The 26,015-nt window shown below is 41.5% G+C and overlaps 2 protein-coding genes across 6 annotated transcripts in view; one reads left to right on the top strand and one right to left on the bottom strand.

The window, feature by feature from the left end:
• AZI2 (5-azacytidine induced 2) overlaps positions 1 to 13,864 on the top strand; it is a 33,229-nt gene extending 19,365 nt beyond the window's left edge. For 2 of the 4 annotated variants that reach the window (XM_043887060.1, XM_043887062.1), the window contains exons 3-8: positions 480 to 605; positions 1,067 to 1,166; positions 2,259 to 2,407; positions 5,931 to 5,989; positions 10,916 to 11,034; positions 13,093 to 13,864. In XM_043887060.1, coding sequence (XP_043742995.1) covers positions 480 to 605; positions 1,067 to 1,166; positions 2,259 to 2,407; positions 5,931 to 5,989; positions 10,916 to 11,034; positions 13,093 to 13,505 — 966 coding nt within the window. In that variant the 3' untranslated portion in view covers positions 13,506 to 13,864. Of the gene's footprint in view, positions 1 to 479; positions 606 to 1,066; positions 1,167 to 2,258; positions 2,408 to 5,930; positions 5,990 to 10,915; positions 11,141 to 13,092 lie in introns of all 4 variants that reach the window. The other 2 variants (XR_006337681.1, XM_043887063.1) reach the window with 2 other exon arrangements.
• Positions 13,865 to 19,255: 5,391 nt separating this feature from the next.
• Positions 19,256 to 26,015, bottom strand: part of CMC1 (C-X9-C motif containing 1) — a 76,821-nt gene continuing 70,061 nt past the window's right edge. For both annotated transcript variants that reach the window (XM_043887070.1, XM_043887072.1), the window contains exons 3-4: positions 22,675 to 22,765; positions 19,256 to 19,506 (exon numbers count right to left, since the gene is read on the bottom strand). In XM_043887070.1, coding sequence (XP_043743005.1) covers positions 19,386 to 19,506; positions 22,675 to 22,765 — 212 coding nt within the window. In that variant the 3' untranslated portion in view covers positions 19,256 to 19,385. The remainder of the gene's footprint in view (positions 19,507 to 22,674; positions 22,766 to 26,015) is intronic.

The following is a 26,015-nucleotide window of genomic DNA, read 5'->3' as shown; positions in this document are numbered from 1 at the left end:
GTAATATTGGAAATATTTCTGTACTTTGTGATCAACAATCCTAATAATTTGTTCTGCAATAATGTAGAACTTAATGAACTAACACTTCTATTCCTTAAAGTGTCAAGTACACACTAAACTGATACTCACTTTTCTGATGATGGAAATTAAATAGTGTGTTCCAGCTTGGAAAACAGAGAAGCGCCATAAAAGAGTGATGTACTGTTTTAGTATGATGAATTATTATAAAAGATACAGCAAAGTATAAAATACTGATTAGGAAAAGCATAAAAGATTTTTAAAAATATCTGTTCTATGCTTTTTACTTTCTTAATCACTAAGCGTAATTGTGTAGAAGTGAAATGTTCACTTAATTGTAGTTCAGATTTTATTCCCTGCATTAGTGTAATTAAAGTGAGATGTGGAGCCATCAGAAGACTGATTTATTCACTGATATTGAACATCCTCTTAAGCTTTGTCTTCTAATTTTATGCCTTTAGCTTATAGGAGCTCGAAAGGATGAAGAAACAAGCTCTGTGGGACGAGAACAAGTAAATAAAGCCTATCACGCGTACCGAGAGGTCTGCATTGATAGAGATAATCTGAAGAACAAACTGGATAAAATGGTAAGTTGGTCTGTAAAGAATGGTATCTATATTGCAAATAAGTTTTCTCCTTCAGGAGGTTTAAAATTATAAATGAAAGATATTTACATTTATTAGACAAAAAATTTGCCTGCTCAAGGCAAAAGCAGAAAAATTTTAGTAGGAATATTTGTTACTGCTATACAAAATGAGTAGTCGGTTTGTAATGATGTTTAGGTCTTAAGTACATCTAACACCACTAACTTATTTTGAAAAATTGTGACTCAGTAGAGTTTATCACTGTTTGTTTGTTTTTTTTTAAGCCAGTGAAAAAATGTCCTAAGTTAGAAAAAGAGATTGGTGAAAACTGCATTCTGTTGCCCACCTTGCTTTTAAAAGGCTGGAATCTGTTTTTTCAAATCTGCCTGAAAAATGAATATATAATATAATACCAACCTTTAGATTTTATTGACTGTAATGTCGCATTTTCCCTACTTAACTAGAATAAAGACAACTCTGAATCTTTGAAAGTGTTGAATGAACAGCTACAGTCTAAAGAAGTAGAACTCCTCCAGCTGAGGACAGAGGTGGAGACTCAGCAGGGTAGGCCACTTACTTGTTACAGATATTCTACCACAGTCAATACAGTTTTCCACTCATGTGTGATATCCATGATCAGTTTTCTGTGTCTGTGTGCTAAGGACTTACTTTTTAATTTGGGGGCTTATGTTAATTTCTGTGTTCTGCTTTTACCAAATATCAAATCCTTCTTAACTTTCCTTAGGTGTAAATTGCACTTTTCCTAGAGAAAATTTGATGGTTGATTCAGGGCTGGTTTGTGATGAAGTAGATGAAGAAAGGAGTACAATTCCATCTTCTATAAAGCCTCTTGCCCACATCAGATACCCTGTCAATGGAGTAGTTACAGTTGCTTTTTTGTTTTAATCCAGTTTCTGAAGGTTGTTAAAATGTGCAGCTGAGATGCTATGCTGAGAAGTTAGGAGTGGGGGGTGGGTACTAGCCGCCCCCATGCAAGCAGGCTCTGATGAAACAGCTCAAGACTCGGCCTCTGAGAGACCTAATGGGAGGTTGAGGTGGGATCTCTCATGGCAGGTGAGTGGGCCTTTTTCTATGGACAGAGTCTAAGGAACTAAGTCCTGAGTTCCTTGATAAGGGTAAGGGTTCCTTATTAAGGGTATCCCTTAATACAGATAATCTGTATCCAGTGTTGTTGCATTTGTACAGTGGAATGTTTATGAATGAAATTGTTCAGAAGTCATGTTGTAGGCCTGATGGTCAAACTTTATCCTTTCCAGAAGGACTGGATGGAATGATTAGCTGAGTGAGCCTCAACTTACTCATTTCATTTCATTCATGTCTTAACCTTCACATATATATGTGATTAATCTGTCATTTCAGCATATGCTTGATAATGTGCTATATATTTTAAAGTTTCAGGCTGACAAATTTGCTGTTTAAACAGAAAATCAGGAATGGGGTGATGAATACATTCTATTGTGTTATGTAAAATAAGATTGCTAATATCTTAGCATAGGCACTTGAAAGTACTTACTATCTTTCAAAAACTTACTGACTGTAGATGTTTTATATTGGTTTTTCTTTTACCTCCATTTTACTAACTGCAACCCATGTAGAAGTCAGAAATAACAATTTTAATGTCCATCCTTTTTGTAGTGATAAGAAATTTAAATCCTCCTTCATCAAACTGGGAGGTGGAAAAGTTAAGCTGTGACCTGAAGATCCATGGTTTGGAACAAGAACTGGAACTGATGAGGAAAGAATGTAGAGATCTCAAAATAGAGCTGCAGAAAGCCAAACAAACGGTACTGCCGAATCACTGAATTGAGAAATCCAGCGGGCTGTGTGCATCCTATGTAGGATTTATAACTAGGTGTTAGATCACAGAGTCAACATAAATTGTAACTACTTAGAGAATTATATTCTGTGAAAATTCACCTTTATCTTCCCCTTTAATCATTTTTGCTAAAATTTGGTAACTGTATACTTTTATCATAATTCCAGAATTACATCCTTTTGTTGTTTAAAAGCTAATTTTTTAAAAACCTTATTAGTTAATTAAAGTTGTTCTTTCAGCTTCCTTTCCTTCAATCTCCTTAAATCATTTTTTTCTCTGTAAAGTTAAAAGAAAACTCAAGTTTTAAGTTTTCCATTTTATTTAACTTAATAATTTTATTAATTTAGACATACAAGAGACTTGATTTTTAGAATTATTAAAACTTTTGAGCATCCACTAATTCTCAGAAGCACTTTTGGGGCAACTTTAGTTCTCAGCAGATAGCTGAGAATTCAAGAATTAGGGGCAGGCAGGAAAAGCAAAACAGAAAACCCTGCTGAACTGAGAAGGTGTGTTTAACCTGAAGTCATCCCCTGAAACAGAAGTTGCCTCGCAGATCATTCAGAGTTTGTCTGCTATTACAGCGACCCCTGATAAAGGGGAAATACCCACTGTAAAAATTACTCTCAACTCCTGTTAGAACCAAAAGAATTTTTTTTCCTACTTGACATCTGAAATTGGTTTTCCTAGCTTTGCACCTGTGACCACATACACAATTCCTTCAGCAGCTCCGGCATCTTGTCCCACAAGCCCAGTCGCTACTTTTTTTAAAAAGATGTGCTTGGAAGAAAAGATGAGCACTGTGAAGCTCTGAATTACAATTGTCAGCATATACATTCTACTTGAGATAATTCAGTAGCTTTAATAAATAATGGATATCTCCTTATCAAGTAGAAAGCAGTACCATAGAGTCATAAAAACTTGGTTCTTAATTGTTGTATTGCTTGTTAATTGTGACATTAGCAAAGTCATTTAACTGTTGTAACTTGACACTAGCTACTTTTTATGAAAGTTAAGTTAGGTAGTATGTGAAGCAGCATGGTGCCTAGCACATAGTTTATTCAATAAGTAAATGTGTTTCAAAAAAATGTAGTCAGGTTAATCCAGAAAAGCAGAACTTTAGGAGATCTATCTGTGTAAGGGGTGTGTCTGTGTACCTGTGTTACACAGTTAAGTTCTTACTATTTAATGTTTTCCAGTAGGTGGCGCTAGGGGATTAAATTTGCTTTTAGGTTAATTCATCTTTCACAAATCACAGAAGGACTTTTAAAGATAGAAGAAACGTTAGAAATCACTTGTCCTACTGCTGATGAAATTGAATCTCAGAGACTAAGAAACTTTAAGAGTTGAAGGTGAGATAACGGAGGAATTTTTATTTGTTGAGAAAGGAATTTAAGATGTTGTCCTTCCTTCATAAGAATGGCTAGGGGAAGGGAAGCTTAAACATTAAAAAATGTTCACAGCCAAAGATGAACCGGGGAAAGATGGAGTGGAAATTTATCAAGGGTTCCAAGTTTAAATCTTGATATCGTGGGATGTGTACATTCAGTCATTTCAAAGGTGTTGCTGTCAGAGTCCTCTCGGAACGTGGGAGTCAAAGAGCAAGCCAAGGAGAGAAAATTATGTTCATATGAATAATCTTACTTAAATCTTCTGCAGCCATACTTAAAAATATTTTTAAGATGGTACTTCCTGTGAAACATTAACATCTGTGAAGTATGAAATAACATCCTACATGGAAAGAATAGTGGGGCTTTGGTGGGCTTACTTTTTTTAAAGTACTTTGTGAGCTCAGTAGATAGTGTTTGATATTAATGGGGTCAGGGTTTCAGGGTCAGTTCCACTATGGGCCTTTTTTACTTTTTCTATCCTCCAGTTTTCAAGCCATTTGTATTAAGAACAGTGGGACCTTTGAGAAAAAGACACTAGGACCAAAGCGTAGGGAACCCTGGTCGTATGGAGTCGGTATAGATGTCGGTGGCGGCTGGTACCAGCCCCGTTAGAGAGTCACTGTTTGCTGTGTGGATTGGAGGTTCTGAACAGTCCTGAAGTATAGGAACCTGGAGCAGTGTTTCCCAGGATTTTGTAGCTCTGAGCCCATTTATGCGAAGCTTCAAACATCGGATGGCAGGAGTTGAGAAACAGATCCATCACTGCTTTTAGAACATGGCAGCTAATAACTGGCCAGGACAGGGTCTTTGCATGTTAGAGACAGTTCCTTTGTGCTTTTTGTTACTTTACATTAGACTTTTCCGAATTGTTAGGTGATAGCTGGAGAAATACTTTACCAACCCAAACTTCTTGGTGTTTGGTTTTTTTTTTAATTGGTTTTAAAAAACAAGGTTTCCATTATGCATATATGTATAAGAGTCAGACACAACTTGGCAACTGAACAACAAATAAGTATACTGTAATTTATACTGTAGTTAAAATGTGTATTTTTAATTAATTATACAGAGAAACTAAAAGAGACTTGATCTGATTCATTTCTTGTGAGGAAAGGAAAAGGTCCAAGATTATGTCCTTTATTCATGGTCAGACTTCCTCTGACTCAGGGACCAGTTCTGTTTCCCCTTTCCATAGGGCTCCTTGAGATGCAGCTAAATCATTCGCAGTATTTAGTTGTTGTTTTCTGAACAGTCAGATCCAAAGACACTTTAACTTCTATAGTACATTTTGATGATTTACATTCCCAGATTTAGAGGACTCATGAATTCCTTTTGTGCTTTTTAGTGTTCCACTTTAAAAAATATCATTAAATGATACACAAAATGGTAAAATGAAGTTTTGTTCTCTTTGTTTATACTGGCCACTTCTGCTAATAGAATGGGTGTCTGTGCTAGTCATTTTTATTTGTTCTAGACCTCGAATTGCAATGCATTGCAAATAGCGTGTCATAGAATTATCTTAAATGTATTAAATTCACTTTTAGATATAGTTTACAGGTTCTTTTTGTCATCTGTAACCTGAATTACTAAAACTTGAAAGTATATAAGGACTCTATATAAAATCCTTTCCCTATCATTTTCTTATGGAAAGAGGACATTTATGCTGTTCTTTTAAACAGTAACCTGTTAAACTTGAGTACTTTTTTTGTAATAATACCAAAAGTGAAATACCAACAAACTTCCATTTTCTGATGGAATTCACTCAGCTATACCTTGAAGAAACAGCAATTTGATAAATGTTACCATTTTTTGAGTATAGATTTCAGGTTAGTGTCTTCAGAAATATATTTTGTACAACTTAAGAGTTCTTTTATGTGAAAGCAAGTGTATTTTTTTTTAAAGAAAATTAAAGCATTAATGACTTAGAAATGGTTTAGAAATATCTGGCACAGATTTAGAGTTACTTTATTAACATTGAATATAAGACCTACTATGTTACAGGTGTTTTCTGTAAAAGCTGAAGCATGTGTAGAGTAGGAAAGTACTGAGAATAAATAGAAGGTAATGATTATACCTTTTAAACTGTTTTTTAAACAATGACAGGCTCCATCTCAGGAAGACAATCTGAACTGCAGAGATCTGCAAAGACTGAGCATTTCAAGGTAAGAACATTCTTCAGCATTCAGAAATAACACCTTGTTCTGTCGACCACTGTGTTAGGTACTTTTATGATTTAACCTGAAAAACAGATCAACACTGTTGGAGTACTGCATGAAATCTCTGATCACTGTGTATTTATAAAAATATTTAACTGTTCCTTAACAATGGGCTTGAACTTAACCAGTAGAAAGGTGCATATTATCATGATGCCTTAGATAAAATTTTGAACATTCAGTACTGTTTGAGATAGAATATTAGGGAGCTAGCTGTGTAGAAGTATTCTGTAATAAATTCTGAGTTTTACATGAAGATTATGCATTTCCATATGTGGCGGTATCACTTTGTTTTAGGGCCAAACTTGGACAGCCTTAGTCTTTAATGTGACATGACTTTTAAGAGAGCCGTCTTCTTGGAATAAGACTACAGGTAGCTGTCAGGGTGTATGTATGTTACTTTAGCCCTTTGTTTCTTAAGCACATATATCATTTTAATTTCGGTAACATAAGTGCATTGTTTTATCTGATGATTTTTTTGTGCTGTGTTAGCATCCCCTCTTTTCATGGACACTTCCACCCAATGAAACACACACATTTGACTTCATTGTTGGATCGTTTGGCTTCCAAAATTTACTGAATGATCCCATACCTATTCCTCCTGTCAAAAACCCAATGGAGAGAAACGCTCAGTTGGGAAAACAGCTGAATGAAAGCCCGGGCAGCCCCTCTTCAGATGCAGGGCCGCCCCTCTGCAGGCATGGGGGGCCGGCAGTAAGTATGTAGGCGTCACAGGCCAGCATCTGCTCATCCCTGCCATGCCTCCACTTGATGCCTTCCACCTTTACCTACACTCACAGTAAGGAAGTGTTTCCTTTTTAAAACATGTGCCTAGTACACTGTCCTTGTGAATTCTTTTTCAAAGATGTCTTCTGTGTCAAACTTAACCATTTTTCCTGTCAACCTAGGTTTCCCTTTATTAATTTATTGTATTTGTCATTTTTATAAGCCTCCTTAAACCATTTTTTGGAAAGAGGCATGTTAGAGTAGGTCAAATAAAAGGGCTTATGTAAATAGTTTCTTAGAAGTACATGGGATAGAATAGGCTCTGTATCCATTCATGGGCAGTGTTACATAACTGGGGTCACTTCTTTTGAGAAGAACGGGAAAAGCTGCCCCCCACCCACCACAAAGATGTGTGTATGAAGGCAGCATAGCACTGACAAGACAGAAGGCTCTCTGCAGGCTTTGGAAGAGGGAGGCAGCCCCAGGAGGCGAGTCTGACTTCTGAGGCTGTAAAACTCTCTAATTGTGGCTTCAAAGAACTATTCTGAGTTTTCTAAAGCTCAGTAGTAATTCAGGGGATATCAACTGAGAGAAACAGATTTTAGAATTAAGTTCAGTCCAAGAGTTTTTATATGTTAAAGAGCTGTATGATTAAAGTGAGTCCTAACGGCTCCCCATGCTCAGGCATATTTGTGTTTTTTTGCAAGTCCATAGCAGTGTGGATTGCGGAACTGACCACTTTTTCGTCTTCTGGTTAAGCAAGTAGAAAATTAATAACCAGATTTGTGACTTAACTTTGGTAAACAATATCATGCATAAAATTTTATGTAGTCTCATTCCTAACTGCGTTTTATCTTGTTTTTTCCTTCAATTTATCATTTGTACCTATGTCCAGGTTATAGTCCAGTTTTATTAATCTTTGCAAGTTACATCATCCACTTTTAAATGGAATAATTCAGATGATAAATTAAGTCTACTATATTAGGAGAGAAGTACATGGCTTGTTTCCATAAAACCATTAGCTACCAGTTTACGTATTTTTAAGGATTATTTTCCAGTTGTTTGGAAAACTCTTTTTTTGGAACACCTGTGTTTTTTTTTGCATTTCCTCCATCATGTTGGCAGGTGAACGAGGTGATACAGCATTGTTCTGAGTGAACCTTTGGATTACTGGGGGCCTTTTTATGGTCCTCGTCTGTACAGCATCATTCAACGATAATTGCCCTACCTGTCAGAAGCTTGGCCACTGCCCTGCCAGTGTGCTGGCTAGAGCTACCTGTAGGTTATTACCCTCAATTCTTAAGCCAGATCTAGGTGTGGAGTCACTTCAAATGCACATTCTTGGTTTCCAAAATAGGGGCTATGTTGGTGTTTTTCACACTGTGCTATGTTGCCTTAATGATGGTGAAATTTTGTGAGTTAAGCATTTTAAAAATAGGGAATAAAACAGAATAGAACGTACAGGAGTGTGGGTTGCAGGGTGCAGTGACTGCCTGCTGTGCCTCACAACTAAAAATACTTGAAAGAAGCTTGTTTGAGGAAATCACGGTCGTCAAAACACACTGCACCAAGGACTGAGCTCTTGGCGGGGACTGTCCCGTACTTGCATTTTAATTCCTCTGGGGAATGTGATAGCTTAGTAAATTTTCAAAAGCTAAAGAAAAATAGGACTGAAGTAAAAAGATTCTTCTTGTACAAGGCACATTCATTTCAGTATTAGAGAGTTGAATGGACAGTGTCAGTTAAGAAAATTGAGCCTTTACAGTTCTTACCATGTAAGCTGGACGCCTGCCCCCGCTTGAGATGTGGATAAGGCAGGCTTCACTATGGTGTGGAATTATATACTGGGACTAAGAAGGTTGTGTTGGCAGTCAGTGTGATGAAGCTGAGGATGGTGTGGAAAATGTGACCCTAAAAAGGTGGCCGTCACGGGACTGGATCACTTAGAGGCCCTTTGCACAGCAGCTTGTCGGAGTCGGGAAGTCCTCCTGCCCCCGCTTCCTTGAGTTCAGCAGGCGAGCCCCCAGGCCGCCAGGCTGGGGTGAGGGCGGGTGAGCTGCCTGTCTGGCACGTGGGACCTGCCCAGCCACCAACCACCGTTACCCTCATGTCGCACCTGCTTTGTTATTTACTCTTCTCGTCCGGGATACTCTGGTGTTGCATCTCACTGTTAGGGTTGTTTTTAATGAGTTCTTTATAGACAACTCTATCATTACGATTCTGCAACACACTTTGAAGACTTTAGTATTAACTGTAAAGAGTAACTGCCATTACTTTGCTGTCCACAAGAGGGAGAGCTTACACTTAGTAATAATTAGATTTTTATATCTGTAGTTTTCAACTCAGGTGACATTCAAGGCAAAAGAAAAAGATTAGTAGACGTATGCTAAACTTGGTGACCTAGTTTCTAGTTTAACCTAATTTATAAGCAGTCTTTACTAAATTGAATTGGAAAATGTATTAGAGCTGCCCTAACACCTCTATTATTTTTGTTTCTCTTTTACTTTATTCAGTAGCTATGTTGAATGATGAGGTGTTTGGTACTCCAGTATCCACAGATTGTCTTGAGTACTGTGTTTGCTTTTCTCCAAGTCAGGTACCGAGTCACCATCGCAAGTCAGTAATAAGTGCTGATTTTAATCTGCATGATTCATGTCATGACGGCATGTATCAGCACACGTACGGTGTTTGCACACACTTAGCTGCTGTGTGACGTGAGTAACTGGTGCCCAGCACTGCAGCCAGGCACCCACGACTCTTCACACTTAAGGCAGTGCTTGCGTGAGACACGCAGAGTGGCACACAGCTCAGCGCTGACTGCCGAAGCGGGGGCGGTTCGCTGATTCCTGTGATTCTCTCACACCTGTCAAAAACCTCCAAAAATACCTGTGTCTTTTAATAGACTAGTGGTTAACAAATGATGTTTACAACAGATTAAAACAAGTAGATTATTGTCAAAAGCAATGTAAAGTTTATTCTCCCGCTTCTATGGAAAGAATTATAGTCTGAATGGAATGGGAATGTTTTGACCAAAAAGGTATGTAGCCTTACATAATTAAAATAACTCTTTTTTATTATATCTGTTGTTTTCATAGTTAGGATATTAGATTTAGATATCAAGAGTGTTATCCTTGAAGTTTGCTCAAAGGTTTTTGTTTATAGCTAGACAAAAATTGAACCTGAGGTGACATGTTTGATTTGATTACCAAAATCACACAAATATTTTTAAGAGACAATAGTGCTTGTTGGAACAATATGAGATCAGTAGTTCTCACAGTTAACATTTTATGTATTCTTGTGCAGCAAAGCAAGAATATGCGTTGAGGATTTCAGTTTATTTAGTTGGCAGCTAAGAACCTAGAAAAAATCATGACTATCCAAATAAGAATGCTTAGTGGAAGATGAAACTCAATAAAATTAGGTTTAAAATAACTGATTTATGACTTCGCACGTGACTGAAGAAGATACTCTCAGTTACGGGAATGAGGGGCTTTGTGAAGTCCTTGTTGTTGCTGTGACCCTCTGCAGCTCCTTCTCTCTGACCAGGAAGTCGGCAGCCCTTCATGTCTTGTGCCATCACGTCACGTTGGTTTAGAGCCAGCAGTCTGAGACAGCCCAGTCAGACATGAGAGAAGGGAACGCATGAAACCTCGATTTTATTTTAATGTGGGCTTGGGTATACACAGCAATTGCTAACAGCATTCACAACATCAAAACAATAAATAAAAGATAAATATATTAATAAATTTAAAATCTGTACATGAATGAACATCACTGAATTCTTGATCAGACTTGCAAGTGAAGAACAGTCCTTACTATTAAATATATTAACACCACTGCACCTTGTAGGCTATCATAAAATCTGAATACTGAAAATTATGAAACTCGGTTAAAAATACTTTTTATATTACTATTCTGTAACACAGTTCAGTTAATTGATAAAAATTAGGTCATTATTATTGTGAATAAGATTTTTTCATTTGTTATATAATGCTCTAATATTTCAACTAATATTTAATGGGGAAGTTTATTTTGTTATTTCAAAACTAATTTGAGCAGAAATGCAAGTAAGTTCATGTCTATGTTAAAGTGTTTCCCTTCTGTCCATATAGAACAATAACCATTAAAAAATAAAACCCTGTATTTCAGTGACAACATGCAAAGTGCATACTGGGAACTGAAGAGAGAAATGTCTAACTTGCATCTGGTGACTCAAGTACAAGCCGAGCTACTGAGAAAGCTGAAAACCCCAACTGCAATCAAGAAAGGCAAGTCAGTGTTTGCCGGAAATCCCTGATTCCAGCCAGACTGCCCGAAGAGCAGCTCTCGATCGTATCTTATCGAAATCTTATCAAATGAGTCTGAGAAGCCCAAGTATGCGTAGTCTGTGCACAGCCACCCACTCTCTGCTCTGGCTTCAGCCTCGTACCGGTCAGCTTCACACATAAAGGTGTTGCTGATGTGTGTTTCTTCAGTACTGTATTCTTTTCCCCTTGTGGCTTTTTTCTCAGCCAAGTGTTGCTTATGTGTTCAAGGCTGAGGTGTTAAGTTTGCTCTAGTTGACCTTTTACCACAGCTCCTTCATATATTTAAAAAAAAAAAAAAAGACAGCAAGACGCCAAAAGCTATTTTCATTCCAGTGCTTCAGAATACACCAAAGAACTAGCTCTTTACACTGTTTTCAGAAAGATAACTCTAATTGGTTATTTGGTTATTTCCATTTTTGTAAACTTAATTTTTCTCTCCATAAAAGATAATTTCGAATGGAGACTAGATGCTACTCATTTAGCCCTTCTAACCAAACAAAAATTTTCATTGCTTTTTCATATTTAACTGCTTAGCTGACTAAATCTTTTGAGTTTTGTGTTAACTAGTAGTGAGTACTTTGCCAAAGCTACGTTTTATACCTCAGAGAAGAATCAGTGCATCTGTACCTCTCATTACATAATAGTTGTACTTCTGTAACGTTGTGTAATTTAAATTTGAATGTCCTAAACTTTAAAGGCATGAGAGTAACTTTTTATTTTTTTAAAAAATCATTAATTTAAAATTATTATTTGCACCTCAGATTGTTCCTAAAGAGGGCACAAGAGAATTATTTTATAAATCCTTCTCTGGACTGTTCACTGTGGGGACGGGGGACAGTGGGACACAGTGGGACAGAAAAGAAATTGAGAATTCCTTTCCTTTTCTAAAGTTAGTTACGGATCAGCAAAATAATAAGGTGCTTTGGCAGGCCCCAACTTAATTTATGATTCATTCTGTTTTCAGATTTTCCAGCAGCCAGGGTTACATAGGAGACAACTTTAAGTTGATGGTAGAAGTAGCACTTCTCTTGAGAGAGTCTCATAGAGTAATTTTTCAGTGAGTTTTCCTGTAACTCTTCTAAGTAGAACTTCCAAAAAGTGATAAAGGAGAAGTGCTGTCTCCTCGTTTGGAAACGGCTCACTGTCGTGTCCCTTCTGAGCTGAACTGTTAAGCTTCTAGCACGTTTCCAACAACAGTGCCAGGCCGGGGGCCGCCACTCTCCACCACGGAACTCCATGCCCTGCAGAGTGGGCAGAGGTGAGCTGAAGTCACCTTTCCTCCAGAGCCACGTGGCACCACAGTCCAGAAGCTGAGCTCTGTCACCTCCCATGAGAAGGGGCAGCAGTGAGCTTACCGTGTCACGTGGTTCGGTTTCTTGCTTCTTTAAAACTGGAGTCAGGCATTGACTGCACGTGGTGTCTCTCGGGCTCAGGGGGAGCTTTGCGTCCCCGGGCAGGAGAAGGCAGAGGGAGCAGGCCCTCGCTGCCTCTGTGCTGTCTGTGGTCTGTATTCTAAGCCATGACATGTTACTAAATACATTTTTTTTTCCTTTTTTTTAACTTGAACTATATTGTGACCATAGCAGAATTTACATTTACCATTTACAAGAAAAAAATTATTTTATAGCTTTTAAACTATTTTATTCATTAAAGTCTTTTAATATATATATATATATAAACTTCATTTAGGTCTCAACAATTCACAATATAATCATTCCTGGAAAAATTTACTTTTGGACCACCTTCCAGCTTTTTAAAATAGTAATATTTTCAACTTCACTGTGATACGGGCAGGGCAAGATTACAGTGTCCATTTTGCAGATGAGAGATCAGCTATTTACCAAGAGGTAAATTTGAACTGAGAGCATCTATCATCCCTCAAGTCCCAGGGCCACAGTGATTGCACTGACTTGGCAATGTCCATTTCCAATTCTAGAATCAACCAGATTAGCCAGATGTTTACTATTTTATGATTGTAACTGCTAGACAGCTGATGCTTAGCCTGTGTTTTCTTTTCAGCTTGCGCCCCAGCAGGATGCATGGAAGACCTGGGTAAAGACAGCACAAAACTGCACTTGTCGAATTTTACTGCAACTTACAAAAGACATGCCCCCCTCTCACCAAATGGCAAAACTCTCTGCCATGCCACGCCTTCCCCCTTACAAGGAGACGCAAAGGTTTTATCGGAGAAGGCAGCTCTCCAGTCGTGGACAGATCACGAGCGATCCATTCCTCATGACGGCACAAACTTTCAGGACAACAACTCTTACAGCAGAAATTCCCTGGAAGATAATTCCTGGGTATTCCCAAGCCCTCCTAAATCAAGTGAGACGACATTTGGGGAAATGAAAAGTAAACCTTTGCCTTTACCCAACCTGCCACCACTGCATTACTTGGATCAACATAATCAAAACTGCCATTATAAACATTAATTCTGAAGAGATTCATGGTGTTCTCATCAGTGGTTTTCTGGGAAAATCATTAGCAAACAAAGCAGATTTTGATTAAACTTTTGGAGAGTTTTTCAGTATTTACATTTGCACATAATGTACCATATTATCTAGTTGATTTTTCAGTATGGAAGAACACTCTCCAGCTCCGTATTCTGGCTAAGAATCAAATATGTGTTAGTACTTAATAAATTAATAAACTTATGGTATTTGAAAATCACAATTCTACCTTTGATAATTGTAAGTTTCTGCCTCTACCATGAATGGAACTGAAAGTTTTCAGACATGGTTTTACAAAGTGTATGAAATGCCTAACAAAAATAAAAAAGGAAACCATTATATCAGAGAAGAGTCATATTAAGTTGAATAAAGGAGTAAGTGGAAATGTGAAATAGATTACATTCCTGCTGACCTTTTAATGTGTACAGATAAGAAAACTGTTAGAGTGGAACAATAGTATCTGGTTTACTCCATCTATATGTGTTATTGTGTCTGAAAGGATAAGATTAAAATCATTTTTTAATCACAATATTGATAAAATTTGAAGCTGCCATCTGGATTTTAAGACTTGAAATTATCTCATTGCAGCCAACTCTGTCCTGGTATTAATACATCCCTCAATTCTTAACTGAAAAAAATGATGAAATAGTTGAAAAGCTGTATGTGGTATAAATTAAACTTGGTCATGTACATTATCCAGGTAGAAGTGGGAACAGCATCACAAAGGCTTCCATCTGATCTTCATCATACAGTGAAAACTCCACGGGGTATATAACTGTAAGGCTGTTTGCTCCAAAGGGTCTACACCCGCTATTAACATAGAGCAGCTTATTCATCGGTTAGACTTTATTTTGAAGTGTTAATGATTTGCTTATTGAGAAAGTGGTTTTTAACTAATGAGGAATTTAAATTCTAGAAACCCAGTTCTGTGCTGTGTTGATGTTATGATGGCGCGTCCCCGGTGATGAGGGCAGAAGGGGGCGACAAGAGGATGAGCGGGTTGATAAGACAACATCACCGACTCGTGGACGCCGAATCTGAGCAAAGTCCCCTGTGGGAAGACGGACGTGGCTGCAGTTCACAGGGTCATGAGGAGTTGGACATGACTTAGCGGCTAAACCGCCAGCCGCACCCAGGCGGCTCGGTGGTCAAGAATCCACCTGCCCACACAGGCAGGATCCACAGGAGACGGGGGTTCGATCCCTAATGCTAAGGATGACTTCATCTGGAAATTCCTCTGTATTTCAGGGTGATAGTATTAAGAATATTAGTAATAACTGTCTCAGTTCCTACATCTTTTGCCTGAGATAAAGCATTTGATGTTAGAAGGCTTTTATCCTTTTTGACAGTTTCAAACACCTAGGACTTAAAAAGAATATTTCAGATCTCTTATACATTAACTGAATAGCATCCATATGTAAACAGTGTTCACCAGTCACCAGATATTTCTATTATCTTCCTCACTTATTCAGGCTTGTCTGTGATTAATGGAGTTGGTGTCAGATGCTGGAATTTATTCTGACCAATGAACACAGCTGACTCAGGGGAGTATGATTTCCTGCCAAGTAATAGAACAAAACCCAATATGCATAAAACAAATACGAGGCTTCAGCTGAGGGAAGCAACTACCTGTGTAATAACAAAGCAGCAAAAACTCTCATGTGGCTGCATAGGCTGTGCACTGTATATGATCTCTCAGGGTAGCTTATTGGTTTGCCTTTTTCAAAAGCAAGATTGGAAATTTTTCTTAAAATGAGTCATATGACATAATGGCTTGATTAATGTTTTGAACAATGCCAAGACATTGGTTACTTAAACTATTTTTGTTTGAAGTGGATGTGACATACTGTCCTTGCCTAAATATTTCAGGGTCAGGTGCTAATTATTAGTTAACAAGACATCTTGTTAAATCAACTTTCGAAGAGACAGTGATTTTGCATCTGAACACTAAGGTAGCTATTAAACAGGTATGCTAGAAAATCAGTGGTTGATTTTCCTGACAGTTCAAAGTGCTAAACAAATGATGTAAAACTGTAGGAAAAATTAACCCCCCATTTCCCCAAATGTACCCTTTATGATCATTTCTGTTAATGGTAAGACTCAAAGAGAAATGAGAGAATGGCCCATCTGTAGCTTATTTGAAATGGAAAATTTTGTTGACTTAGGTCCCACTAGCTGGAACTCACTCCAAAGCAGTGGTCCCCAATATTTTTGGCACCAGGGACCGGTTTCATAGAAGCCAGTTTTTCCATGAATAGGGTTGGGGGACGGTCAGGATGATTCAAGTGCATCACGTTTATTGTGCATTTTATTTATTTATGCTATTACATCAGCTCCACCTCAGATCATCAGGCATTAGATCCCAGAGGTTGGGGACCCCTGCTCCAAAAGACTCACTTGAGAATTTCTTTCATCTCCAGGTGTTTTTCTTCTTCCCATTTTTAAAGTCTTTAATTTGTTAACAACATCGTTTGTTCTGTGTCTTGGTTTTTTCGGCCTCGAAGCATACTGGATCCCAGCTCCTGCATTGGAAGGCAGTCTTAACCTTTGCACCACCGTGGAAGTCCTTAGTCTCCAGGTTTTTATAAGGATAACCCAGTTCAGCACTTCCATAACTCAAGAGTGAAAAGAACATTGATAACCAAAAAAAGGCTCTTGATCCCCTCATTACCTAAAACAGAAGTTACATCTTCTCTAAAAGGAAACTGAAGTTCTGCTAGAAAGGAACCTAATTTGTAAGCAGAACAGGGATGTGACTCCCTGCAAACCAAGAACCGGAGCAGAGGGGGAGACTTCAGACCTCAACCACTGAAGGACTGAGTCCTGGGGAACCGAGCAGAAGCGCCGTCTGCAGAAGGCAGCTCGCACAGGGCAGAAGACGGCGGCCTGCGCCGGCACAGGCGAGCCAGTCAGGGCGCATGCGCGGCGGGCCGAGGCGGGGCCAGCGGGAGGGGCGCCCTGGACGGGAGCGGGTTTCCCACCGGGGACGTGTTTACACTCTGTAAGCTATTCTGTCCGGTAGCTGTGAGTAAGTGACATCTGCACGGATGAACTGTCCACATAAGAATGAAGCTGGCCCCTCTGATTCTAATTAAAATTGCCAAATAGCCACAGGTTGTGTGTAGCTTTTCAAAGTATTTTCCCCTTTCTCATTTAAGTCAGTAGACTGCACAACAGAAAAAGGGCCCCAGGGGAGCGTGGGCTTGCTTACCCCACACTGTGCTGTCTGCTGCCGCGGTCTCCCGCCTTTTGATCTGAACACAAGTGCTGCAATACCTACCCGTGTGGGTGAGCTCCTCTTTTTCTGAGGTCCCCAAAATACTTAAGAGACTCCTGCACCATACCTGATACAGGTGCTGGTGCGGGGCACCGAAGAGTTTACAATTTCTAGAGGGACCAGGTAGAAAAGGAAAATGTCTCAATTCTACTTAACAAAAGTGGAATTTACCAAGTTGCTGTAAGTCGTAATTAGCTTGAGGGGAAAAGTTTCCTTATATCCGGAAAATACAGATTATAAACCAGATACTTTAGCCAAAAACCAAAAAGATTATAATCTTGTCTATCAGTTCATTCTGTTTCATAGGACTGGGGCCTAAGTTAAATCTTGTCCTAGTAGGCAGGAATTTCTATTTATGATTTTAATAAAAACATCTATTTCTACTTCACTGACTATGCCAAAGCCTTTGACTGTGTGGATCACAATAAACTGTGGAAAATTCTGAAAGAGATGGGAATACCAGATCACCTGACCCACCTCTTGAGAAACCTGTATGCAGGTCAGGAAGCAACAGTTAGAACTGGACATGGAACAACAGACTGCTTCCAAACAGGAAAAGGAGTACGTCAAGGCTGTGTATTGTCACCCTGCTTATTTAACTTATATGCAGAGTACATCCTGAGAAACGCTGGGCTGGAAGAAGCACAAGCTGGAATCAAGATTGCTGGGAGAAATATCAATAACCTCAGATACGCAGATGACACCACCCTTATGGCAGAAGGTGAAGAGGAACTAAGAAGCCTCTTGATGAAAGTGAAAGAGGAGTCAAAAAGTTGGCTTAAAGCTCAACATTCAGAAAACTAAGATCATGGCATCTGGTCCCATCACTTCATGGGAAAAAGATGGGGAGACACTGGAAGCAGTGTCAGACTTTATTTTGGGGGGCTCCAAAATCACTGCAGATGGTGATTGCAGCCATGAAATTAAAAGACGCTTATTCCTTGGAAGGAAAGTTATGACCAACCTAGACAGCATATTAAAAAGCAGAGACATTACTTTGCCAACAAAGGTCCGTCTGGTCAAGGCTATGGTTTTTCCAGTGGTCATGTATGGATGTGAGAGTTGGACTGTGAAGAGAGCTGAGCACCAAAGAATTGATCCTTTTGAACTGTGGTATTGGAGAAGACTCTTGAGAGTCCCTTGGACTGCAAGGAGATCCAACCAGTCCATCCTGAAGGAGATCAGTCCTGGGTGTGCATTGGAAGGACTCATGCTGAAGCTGAAACTCCAATACTTTGGCCACCTCATGCGAAGAGTTGACTCATTGGAAAAGACCCTGATGCTGGGAGGGATTGGGGGCAGGAGGAGAAGGGGACGACAGAGGATGAGACGGCTGGATGGCATCACTGACTCGATGGACATGAGTTTGAGTAAATTCCGGGAGCTGGTGATGGACAGGGAGGCCTGGCGTGCTGCGATTCAGGGGGTCGCAAAGAGTCAGACACGACTGAGCAACTGAACTGAACTGAACTGATGTAAATACATATATATACATATATGTAAATACATATAAAGTACCTGGAAACTAGTTGCAGTGGCTGTGGTGAAGAGTTAACAGTCTGTATGAAAAAAAGAGCAACTTTTAATATAAAAGTTCAGCCTGCAACCAAATTACTGCATTGGGACAGAAAATTTTTACACTTATTACTATGTTACAAAATGGTCATTCATCCTTATAAAGAAGACTTTTAAAAACATTAAAATATTTCCAGTGGCAGAATTAACAGGTCATGGAGTGTTAATACACTTTAGGATATTTCCTATTAAAGGTGTAAGCAGGGACTTCCCTGCTGGCCCACTGGTTAGAACCCGCCCTGCCCGGGACGGGGGTATGACCCCTGCTCAGGGTACTGGGATCCCACACGGCACAGGGCAGCTCGGCCTGAGCGCCGCGGCTGCTGAGCCCAGGCCCCACTACTGGAGAGCATGCCCCATAGGGAAAGGGCCCACACTGCAACTGAGACCTGATGCAGCCAAGTGAATTAAAATAAAAAGATGTAAGTAAAACTAACTGATGTATGAGCACTTACCTATGTTTCCAAATAAGCCTTCACTACTGACAGTCACTGGAGTGCATCTGCCTCGTCCAAGACACTGTCCTCATGTTCTGCTTACTGCAACACACAGTTAATCCTCACACACAGTCTCTGTAACTCTGCGGAGGCTACCTACATCCACAGCTGCCTAGTTATTAATAAAATGGTCACGCCAGGCTCGTGACCACCCTGCTCCACTGCCCAGTTACTAACTCCTCTGCAGACAGTCCACTCCTGCTCCCCTTTAGTCACTTCTGGCTCCACGGTTAGTCCATACACTGACAAGTAATATTCGTATGGCAACCTAAAATTCTGTGTCACTGTTAGAGAACTATAGTTGTGAGACCATCGATTTAAAATCCATTATGACCAGGCAAACCATGTCCCAGTTCCCTGCTTACTCTTATCAGTCAATAACCTGGAGGTTAAAAAAAAATCTTTATTTCAGATAAAGTTATTTCCATAATTAAGGATAAAGGAAACGCACTTCCCTGAGTCCATTATTTCAGGTGACTGATTTCCATGAGCATCATCTTGATTATTATTTGCCTACATACTTGTGGGAAGCTTCTGTAGCCTTTTCTTGGTAGGAATTCCAGTTCTTCTGAATTCCTCCCTTTCCTTCAGGTATTCCATTTTGCATTCTTCATAAAAGGCTGGATCTTTATAGCTGCAAGAAGGAAAACAAAAATCTTTTAAAGCAAATCATTTTGCAAGCATGTAATATAAGCCTGCTTTAATAATAAATTCAGACATCCAGTTCATCAAGCACAATCTTTTCAAGTAGGTTTTTTAGTAATAGTCATAAATTCATTGTAAAGATGAGGCTACCAAATGAAAGGAAAAAAACAAAAAACCCTAATAGTTCTTTCTTGAATAGCAATGTCCCAGGATAGGGCAGTGGGGAGCAGGGCCGCGTCCTCAGGGGCCGGTGTGAGCAGACGTCACAATGACATGCACACAGCACGCCGTGTGGCCCAGGGCACCAGGGAGAGACAGGGTGAAGAGGAGAATGGGGAGCTGGCGGGGAGACGTGTGAGCTGCATTTTGGAGGACCAACAAATACCCATAGAAGGCCCACGAGGAAGAACCCACAGATGAGAGAAACTGAGATATGTGGAGAACTACACGTAGCTGGTACCACGACAGCAGGTCATGGGCTGGAGAAAGGGCCTGAGATGCAGCTGGAAAGGCCAGGGCCACACCATGGCATCCATTCCTGCCCCATGAGAGGCCCAATCTGCCCTAGACGGGCACTGTTAACAGAGCGGCTGGGAGATCAGCTCGGGGCCTTGGATGAATCTCACCGTGTGGAGTGTGTGTGGCCTGTGGAGCACACACAGGCCAAGGGGGGCCAGGGGACAGTGAGGTTAGAGGCCGAATGCCCAATAAATAAACTACTACAGTAATCCAGGCAGGAAATGACAAGGCCTTATGATCTAAAGGAGTCAACTTTCTGGTGAAAAGGATGCAGTGCAGCTGGGAGAGATTGGGGAAATGCAATCAGGAAGATCCTGGATCCTAGGTGATCAGAATGACAAGGAGATGAGTTCAGTATGGGACCTGCAGGAGGAAGCAGAGAAATGCCATGACCCCCAGGAAGCACTGAATTCCACGGGTCAGACTGAGCTTTCTCAGATCGAAGATGGAGAGGAGAACCCAGGCAAGTAGCTTTCAGGAAGAGGTTAAGGAGAAAAGGTGGAGAAGAAGTAGGCAGAGACACTGGGGAGACAGGGTGAAAGGGGGTCTAGTAACGGAAAGAATGTAAAAGACACATGCTGGAACCTTTGGAAACACAGTTCCAGGGGTGAGGGCAGAAGCCAGACATGGTCACTGAGGGAGGAGTGAGATGAGACAGGGAGAAAGAACAGAACAGAAAGCATCAGTGCCTCCCGTGTCACCAGGCAGAGACGCAAGAGGGTAGTGGTTCCACCCACAAAATGTCCACAGTAGATACAACAAAGGCGCCTCTTGTGCAAAGATGAAGAAACAGTCTTTCTTCAAGTATGTTGAGACTTGTAGTGCTAGTGCGAAGTCGTTTTAATCGTATCCGAATCTCTGTGACCCTATGGACCACAGCCTTCCAGGCTCCTCTGTCCAAGGGATTCTCCAGGCAAGAACACATTTCCTCCTCCAGGGGATCTTTCTGACCCAGGGGGCAGACCCGCATCTCATTGGCAGGTTGAGATCTGCATTGGCAGACGGGTTCTTTACCACTGAGCCACCTGGTGGAGGCCGGTGCTCAAGCAGAATTCTTCCTCAGCAGCTCACACTCCCTTCCCACAGTGTCCGTCCTCCTCTCCGTCTCCCCGCGGCTCATCTCTCTTCCAAGCAGCGGCAGCCTCCCCCGAACCCCCAGCCCCCCGGAGGGTCTAGGACCTCTCTTGCCCTCTCAAGGGTGAGAGATGGCGGGATACTCCAATGGTTAATGTTCACATGACAGAAGCTGAAAATAACACAGACGAACTTTAACAAGAGCCAGCATCTACCGAGAACCTGGTATCAGTATCCTGTACATGCCCAGCGCTGGAGAGATGTGTTCCCACGTGAGGAATAGTCACCCTGCTGGACAGCGAGGGCCTGCCCAGGGCCCGGGAGAGCTAAACCGGGGGGCCCGGGGACCAGCCTGCCGCCCTGCCCCCAGTCCTGCTCCCAGCTTCAGGGCCGCGCTGTCCCAACTAAGAGTAACAGGCACAATGCAGACGGAAACTGAGGTGTCAGAAGCCACTAATCAGGCGCACAGGGAATTCAACAAATTCAGTCACACAGAGGCAAGAGGTCCATATTCATCCAGCATCTCCTGGGAGCTCCAGGGACCAGAACTCTTATTTCTCTAGTTACATGCTCAGGGCAGGTCTGGGCTCACAAGAAGGAGCAGCTGTTAGAATTGTTTTTATTTATTATTAACTTGAGAAAAGACGTGGACTTGTAGTATGTTTCCTTATCTACAAATGCAGACAATCAGTATTCTAAAAGAAGGTGTAAATCCATGTGTCCGTTATTTGTTATCAAAAAAGAAAACACTTTAAGATCCCGATAATCACCACTTTCTTTTTATGTAATCATCTAAGAAGTAGCTGACATAGATGCTGGCAGCCCAGGCGAGCGGAGTACAGAAGGTACTGATCTGATCTGACCTCACAGCTGTCTGGTGTCACAGACAACTGCCAGCTACCTGCTCACGAAAGCACCGCACCCACCACGCTGCCTGTCAGTGACGTGGGCGATGATGAGGTCTGGGGAGATGAGCAGAGAGCCCCTGCATTCAAAGAACTCCACACATTTTTACTTTAAGACTCAACAAACTACAAGAAGTATCAGTGAACACATTTAAGAACTATTTTTTAAAGTAATTTAACTTCAGAAATCTAAATATACCTTTGTTTCCTTCATTTTATTTATTACAACTCTCCTAGAAGTTAAATTATGTTCATCCAAAAGATCCTAAGGCTGGTAAAATTACCCTTTCATTAAAGGATGAACATAAGCATAATATATTCGATAGATCAACTGGTTCATGAAAAGGCATTTATTAAATCCTATGAAAAATCATGTATTTTTGTGGCTCACCTAATATTTTAATCACATAAAATGCTGACAAACACACATAACTTGAAAAGACCCTTCATAAATATGTTGTATCACTTGTCTTAGAAGCATTAAAATTTTAAATTTTAAAATTAAAATTAAAATTTTAGACTCAGCCAACAATATGATGAATCTGGTGGGGGAGAAATACAGAATATATGACATGTAGTGAGTTAAATAACACACTCTTACCTCCAACACACTACACACACATACACGCAGGAACACAAATACCACGGTAACTACTTACTAAGAGGTGAGACAGTCTTTCAGTGCGGAGTTTTCCTTCCGGCATTTCACCACCATAAGGACTCCAGAGTCCTTGCAACACTTAGTGAAATCTGAAATAAAAAATTTGGAAGAGAAAAGATGATCTGTAATTACATCTCTATAATTTTAAACAGCTCTAAAATCTTCGTTCATGTAACATCTATGGCCTAGACTGTGCTTGTCCACAAAGACGTGAACGTGAATAAAAGGTGGTGGATCTGAAAGGAGGGAGGGGACCCCTGAGGTAAAGAAGGAGTTGGCTTCACAGTGACACGCGGACGAAGCGGGATTTCTAACTCAGACATAACTTCATTTTACTGCTTTGCAGACACAGCATTTTTCACAAATGGAAAGGTGTGTGGCACCCTCCACCAAGCAAGTCTACCAGCATCATTTTTCCAGCAGCATTTGTTCACTTCATGTCTCTGCATCATACGCTGGCAATTCTTGCAATATTTTAAACTCCTTCAGTATTATACTTGTCATGGTGGCCTGTGATCAGTGACCTCTGATGCAACTACTGTAACTGCAGATGCGGAGAAAACAGCAGGAGAGCTAGAGTTAGAAATGGCGCTGAAAGATGGGACGGACTGCTCCGTCTCCGGATCACACCTGACCCGAGAAGTTGCTTCTTAACAATGAACAAAGACTGCGGTGTCCTGAAATGGAGTCTATTCCTGGTGAGGATGCTATCAACCCTGCTGAAATGACAACAGAGGGTTTAGAATACTACATAAACTTAGTTGATAAAGCAGCAGCAGCAGGGTTTGAGAGGACTGACTCCAATTTTGAAAGTTCTCCACCAAATCAAATGCCACCAACTGGCACACTGCAGGCAGAAGAGAAATCGTTCCTAAAAGGAGGAGTCCTATGCAGCAAACTTTATTGTTGCTGTCTTATTCTAAGAAATCCACCTCAACCTTCAGCAACCCCACCCTGATCAGTCAGCAGCCACCAACGTCAAGGCAAGACCCTCTTTCTGCAAAAAGATTACAACTCGCTCAAGGATCAGGGCTCAGAGGAGCATTAGCATTTTTCAGCAATAAAGTATCCTTACTGAAGGCATGTACAGTGTTTTTTTAGACGTAATGCTGTTGCACACTTCGTAGACTACAATGCAGTGTGGATGTAACTTTTATATGCGCCAGGAAGCCAAAGAAGGCATGACTCGCTCTGCTGTGATACTGAGTGTTTGCACCGGTCTGGAAACAAACCCACAGCATGTCCAAGGTCTGTCTACAGAGAGGAAGCATGTACTCCATGGATGGACAAGGTCCCGCTGCACAACACAGGCAGCTATGCTCAATGTCCTGTGACAGACCATCATGGAAAAGAGTATTTTAAAAGGATACACGCACATACACACACACACACAGTCACTTTAGTCATGTCTGACTCATTGCAACCCCATGGACTGCAGCCCGCCAGGCTCCTCTGTCCATGGGATTCTCCAGGCAAGAATACTGGAGTGGGTTGCCATGACCTCCTCCAGGGGATCTTCCTGACCCAGGGATCGAACCCACATCTCCTGTGTCTCTTGCATTGTAGGCAGGTTCTTTACCACTGAGCCACCAGGGAAACTCATAAACATATACACACACACACACAAAAACACACATATATATACACCCATAAACTTATATATACATAAAACGGAGTCACTTCATTGTACAACAGAAATTAACACACTATAAATCAACTATACTCCCAATTTTTTTTTTTAAATAAAGGAGTATATTGCAGAAGAAATGAGTAGGAAGACTAAAGGGGTTGTATCAGACACAAGCCCTCCTGGGGTTGAGTTTCTATGACTTCTGATGGCATCCTTCAACCCCTTCAGACAACCTGCCATGGTCCTTTACTTTGATCCCAGGGCTCCCATCGCATTCCTGAGTCAACTCTGAAGTGCCCCAGAATCCAAATGGCTATCACATTTCCATTCTGGTAGTTTGCTCTTCAAATCATACTGGCCCCCTCGGGAGCCTGCCTTCTCAGGAACCCCAACCCAGAGAGCCCTGGTGCTGGAGTCCAGCCACAGCGGGCCTGCTGCTCAAGCTGGTCTGCGCTGGGTGGGACCAGCTTGCCCCCCAGCCCCTCCTGGGGATGGGGTGCGGGGCGCCCCTGCTCTAGCAGCGACTCTCCCCAGCTGTCTCCGTCCTTCCCCTCCCGGGTGGTCTCTAGTCCCAGCCTCGGCCACCTCCCACCTGTGACCAGCCACGTCCATGTCAGACTTTAAAATACGACACTAAGAAGCTTGTATCATCATTTAGTATCAAATTATCAGGATTCTCTTCTTCCCCTCCCAGCTACTAAGGAATATGATTTACAATCATCTTAAAACAAGCAGTAACTTCAGGAGTCCCCATGAAGACATGTAACGTGTAACCAAAGTGGCTTTAAACCACAGGCAAACTGAAAACGACTGAGATTTGTAAATGCACGAGAACTTCAAGGGGCTCTGCGGGACGCAGAGGCCTAGGGCGCGGACGTCTGTCTGTCTGCAGCGTCAGCGCAGTCTGCGGGGTGCAGCGGGCGGAAACCAGGCCTGCGGGTGCGGGAGGGGCCTTCAGGGCATGTCTGGTCACAGCCGCGGGGCAGGGATGCTCCAGTGCAGGTCACGGGCTCCGGGAACTAGCTCACCAGGCTCAGGACTGCCGCCGTCCGCTCTGCGTCCTGAACTGAACCAGGCGTCCTTCACACTCACCGACACACGCTCTTGTGGTCTCTGCGCCGACGAGCTGGGCATGTGGCCGAATCAGGGCGAAGGGGCCTTCCTGTGTCCTCTGCGACGCAACAAGGCAAAGCGGGGCCTTCCTGGTGACTCAGGGGGAAAGAAACCGGCCTGCCGGCGCAGGAGACACGACTTCGATGCTTGAGCCGGGAGGATCTCACAGGCACAACTCAGCCTGTGCAACACGACTCCCGGGCCTGTGCTCTGGAGCCTGGGAGCCGCCACTACTGAAGCCCCTGCGCCCTGGAGCCTGTGCCCCGCAACAAGAGAGGCCACCGCGGTGAGAAGCCGCACACCGCGGCTAGAGAGGAGCCCCGCTCTCCACGGCAACAGAGGCCCAGCACAGCCAAAAAGAAAAAAGCAAAACTGTTTCTCTTTTTTTTAAAAAGGGAAAAAATACATTTTTTTCTTTAAAAAAAAAGGCAAAGCAAATGACCTCTCACTGGAGGTCCTGAAGGGAGGCAGCAAGCCCATGAAAAGTCCACCAACCTGCACTCTGGAAGTCATGAGCATCCTCACACATTAACTGTTCTCCACACAGCCTGATGGTAAGACCTGCCTTTCCAGAGGCAAGGGTTACGATCCTCAGC

This window comes from Cervus elaphus, chromosome 24 (genome assembly GCF_910594005.1).
Source record: "Cervus elaphus chromosome 24, mCerEla1.1, whole genome shotgun sequence".
In the NCBI taxonomy this organism is placed as follows: Eukaryota; Metazoa; Chordata; class Mammalia; order Artiodactyla; family Cervidae; genus Cervus; species Cervus elaphus.
This window is presented reverse-complemented; position numbering and strand designations above follow the sequence as displayed.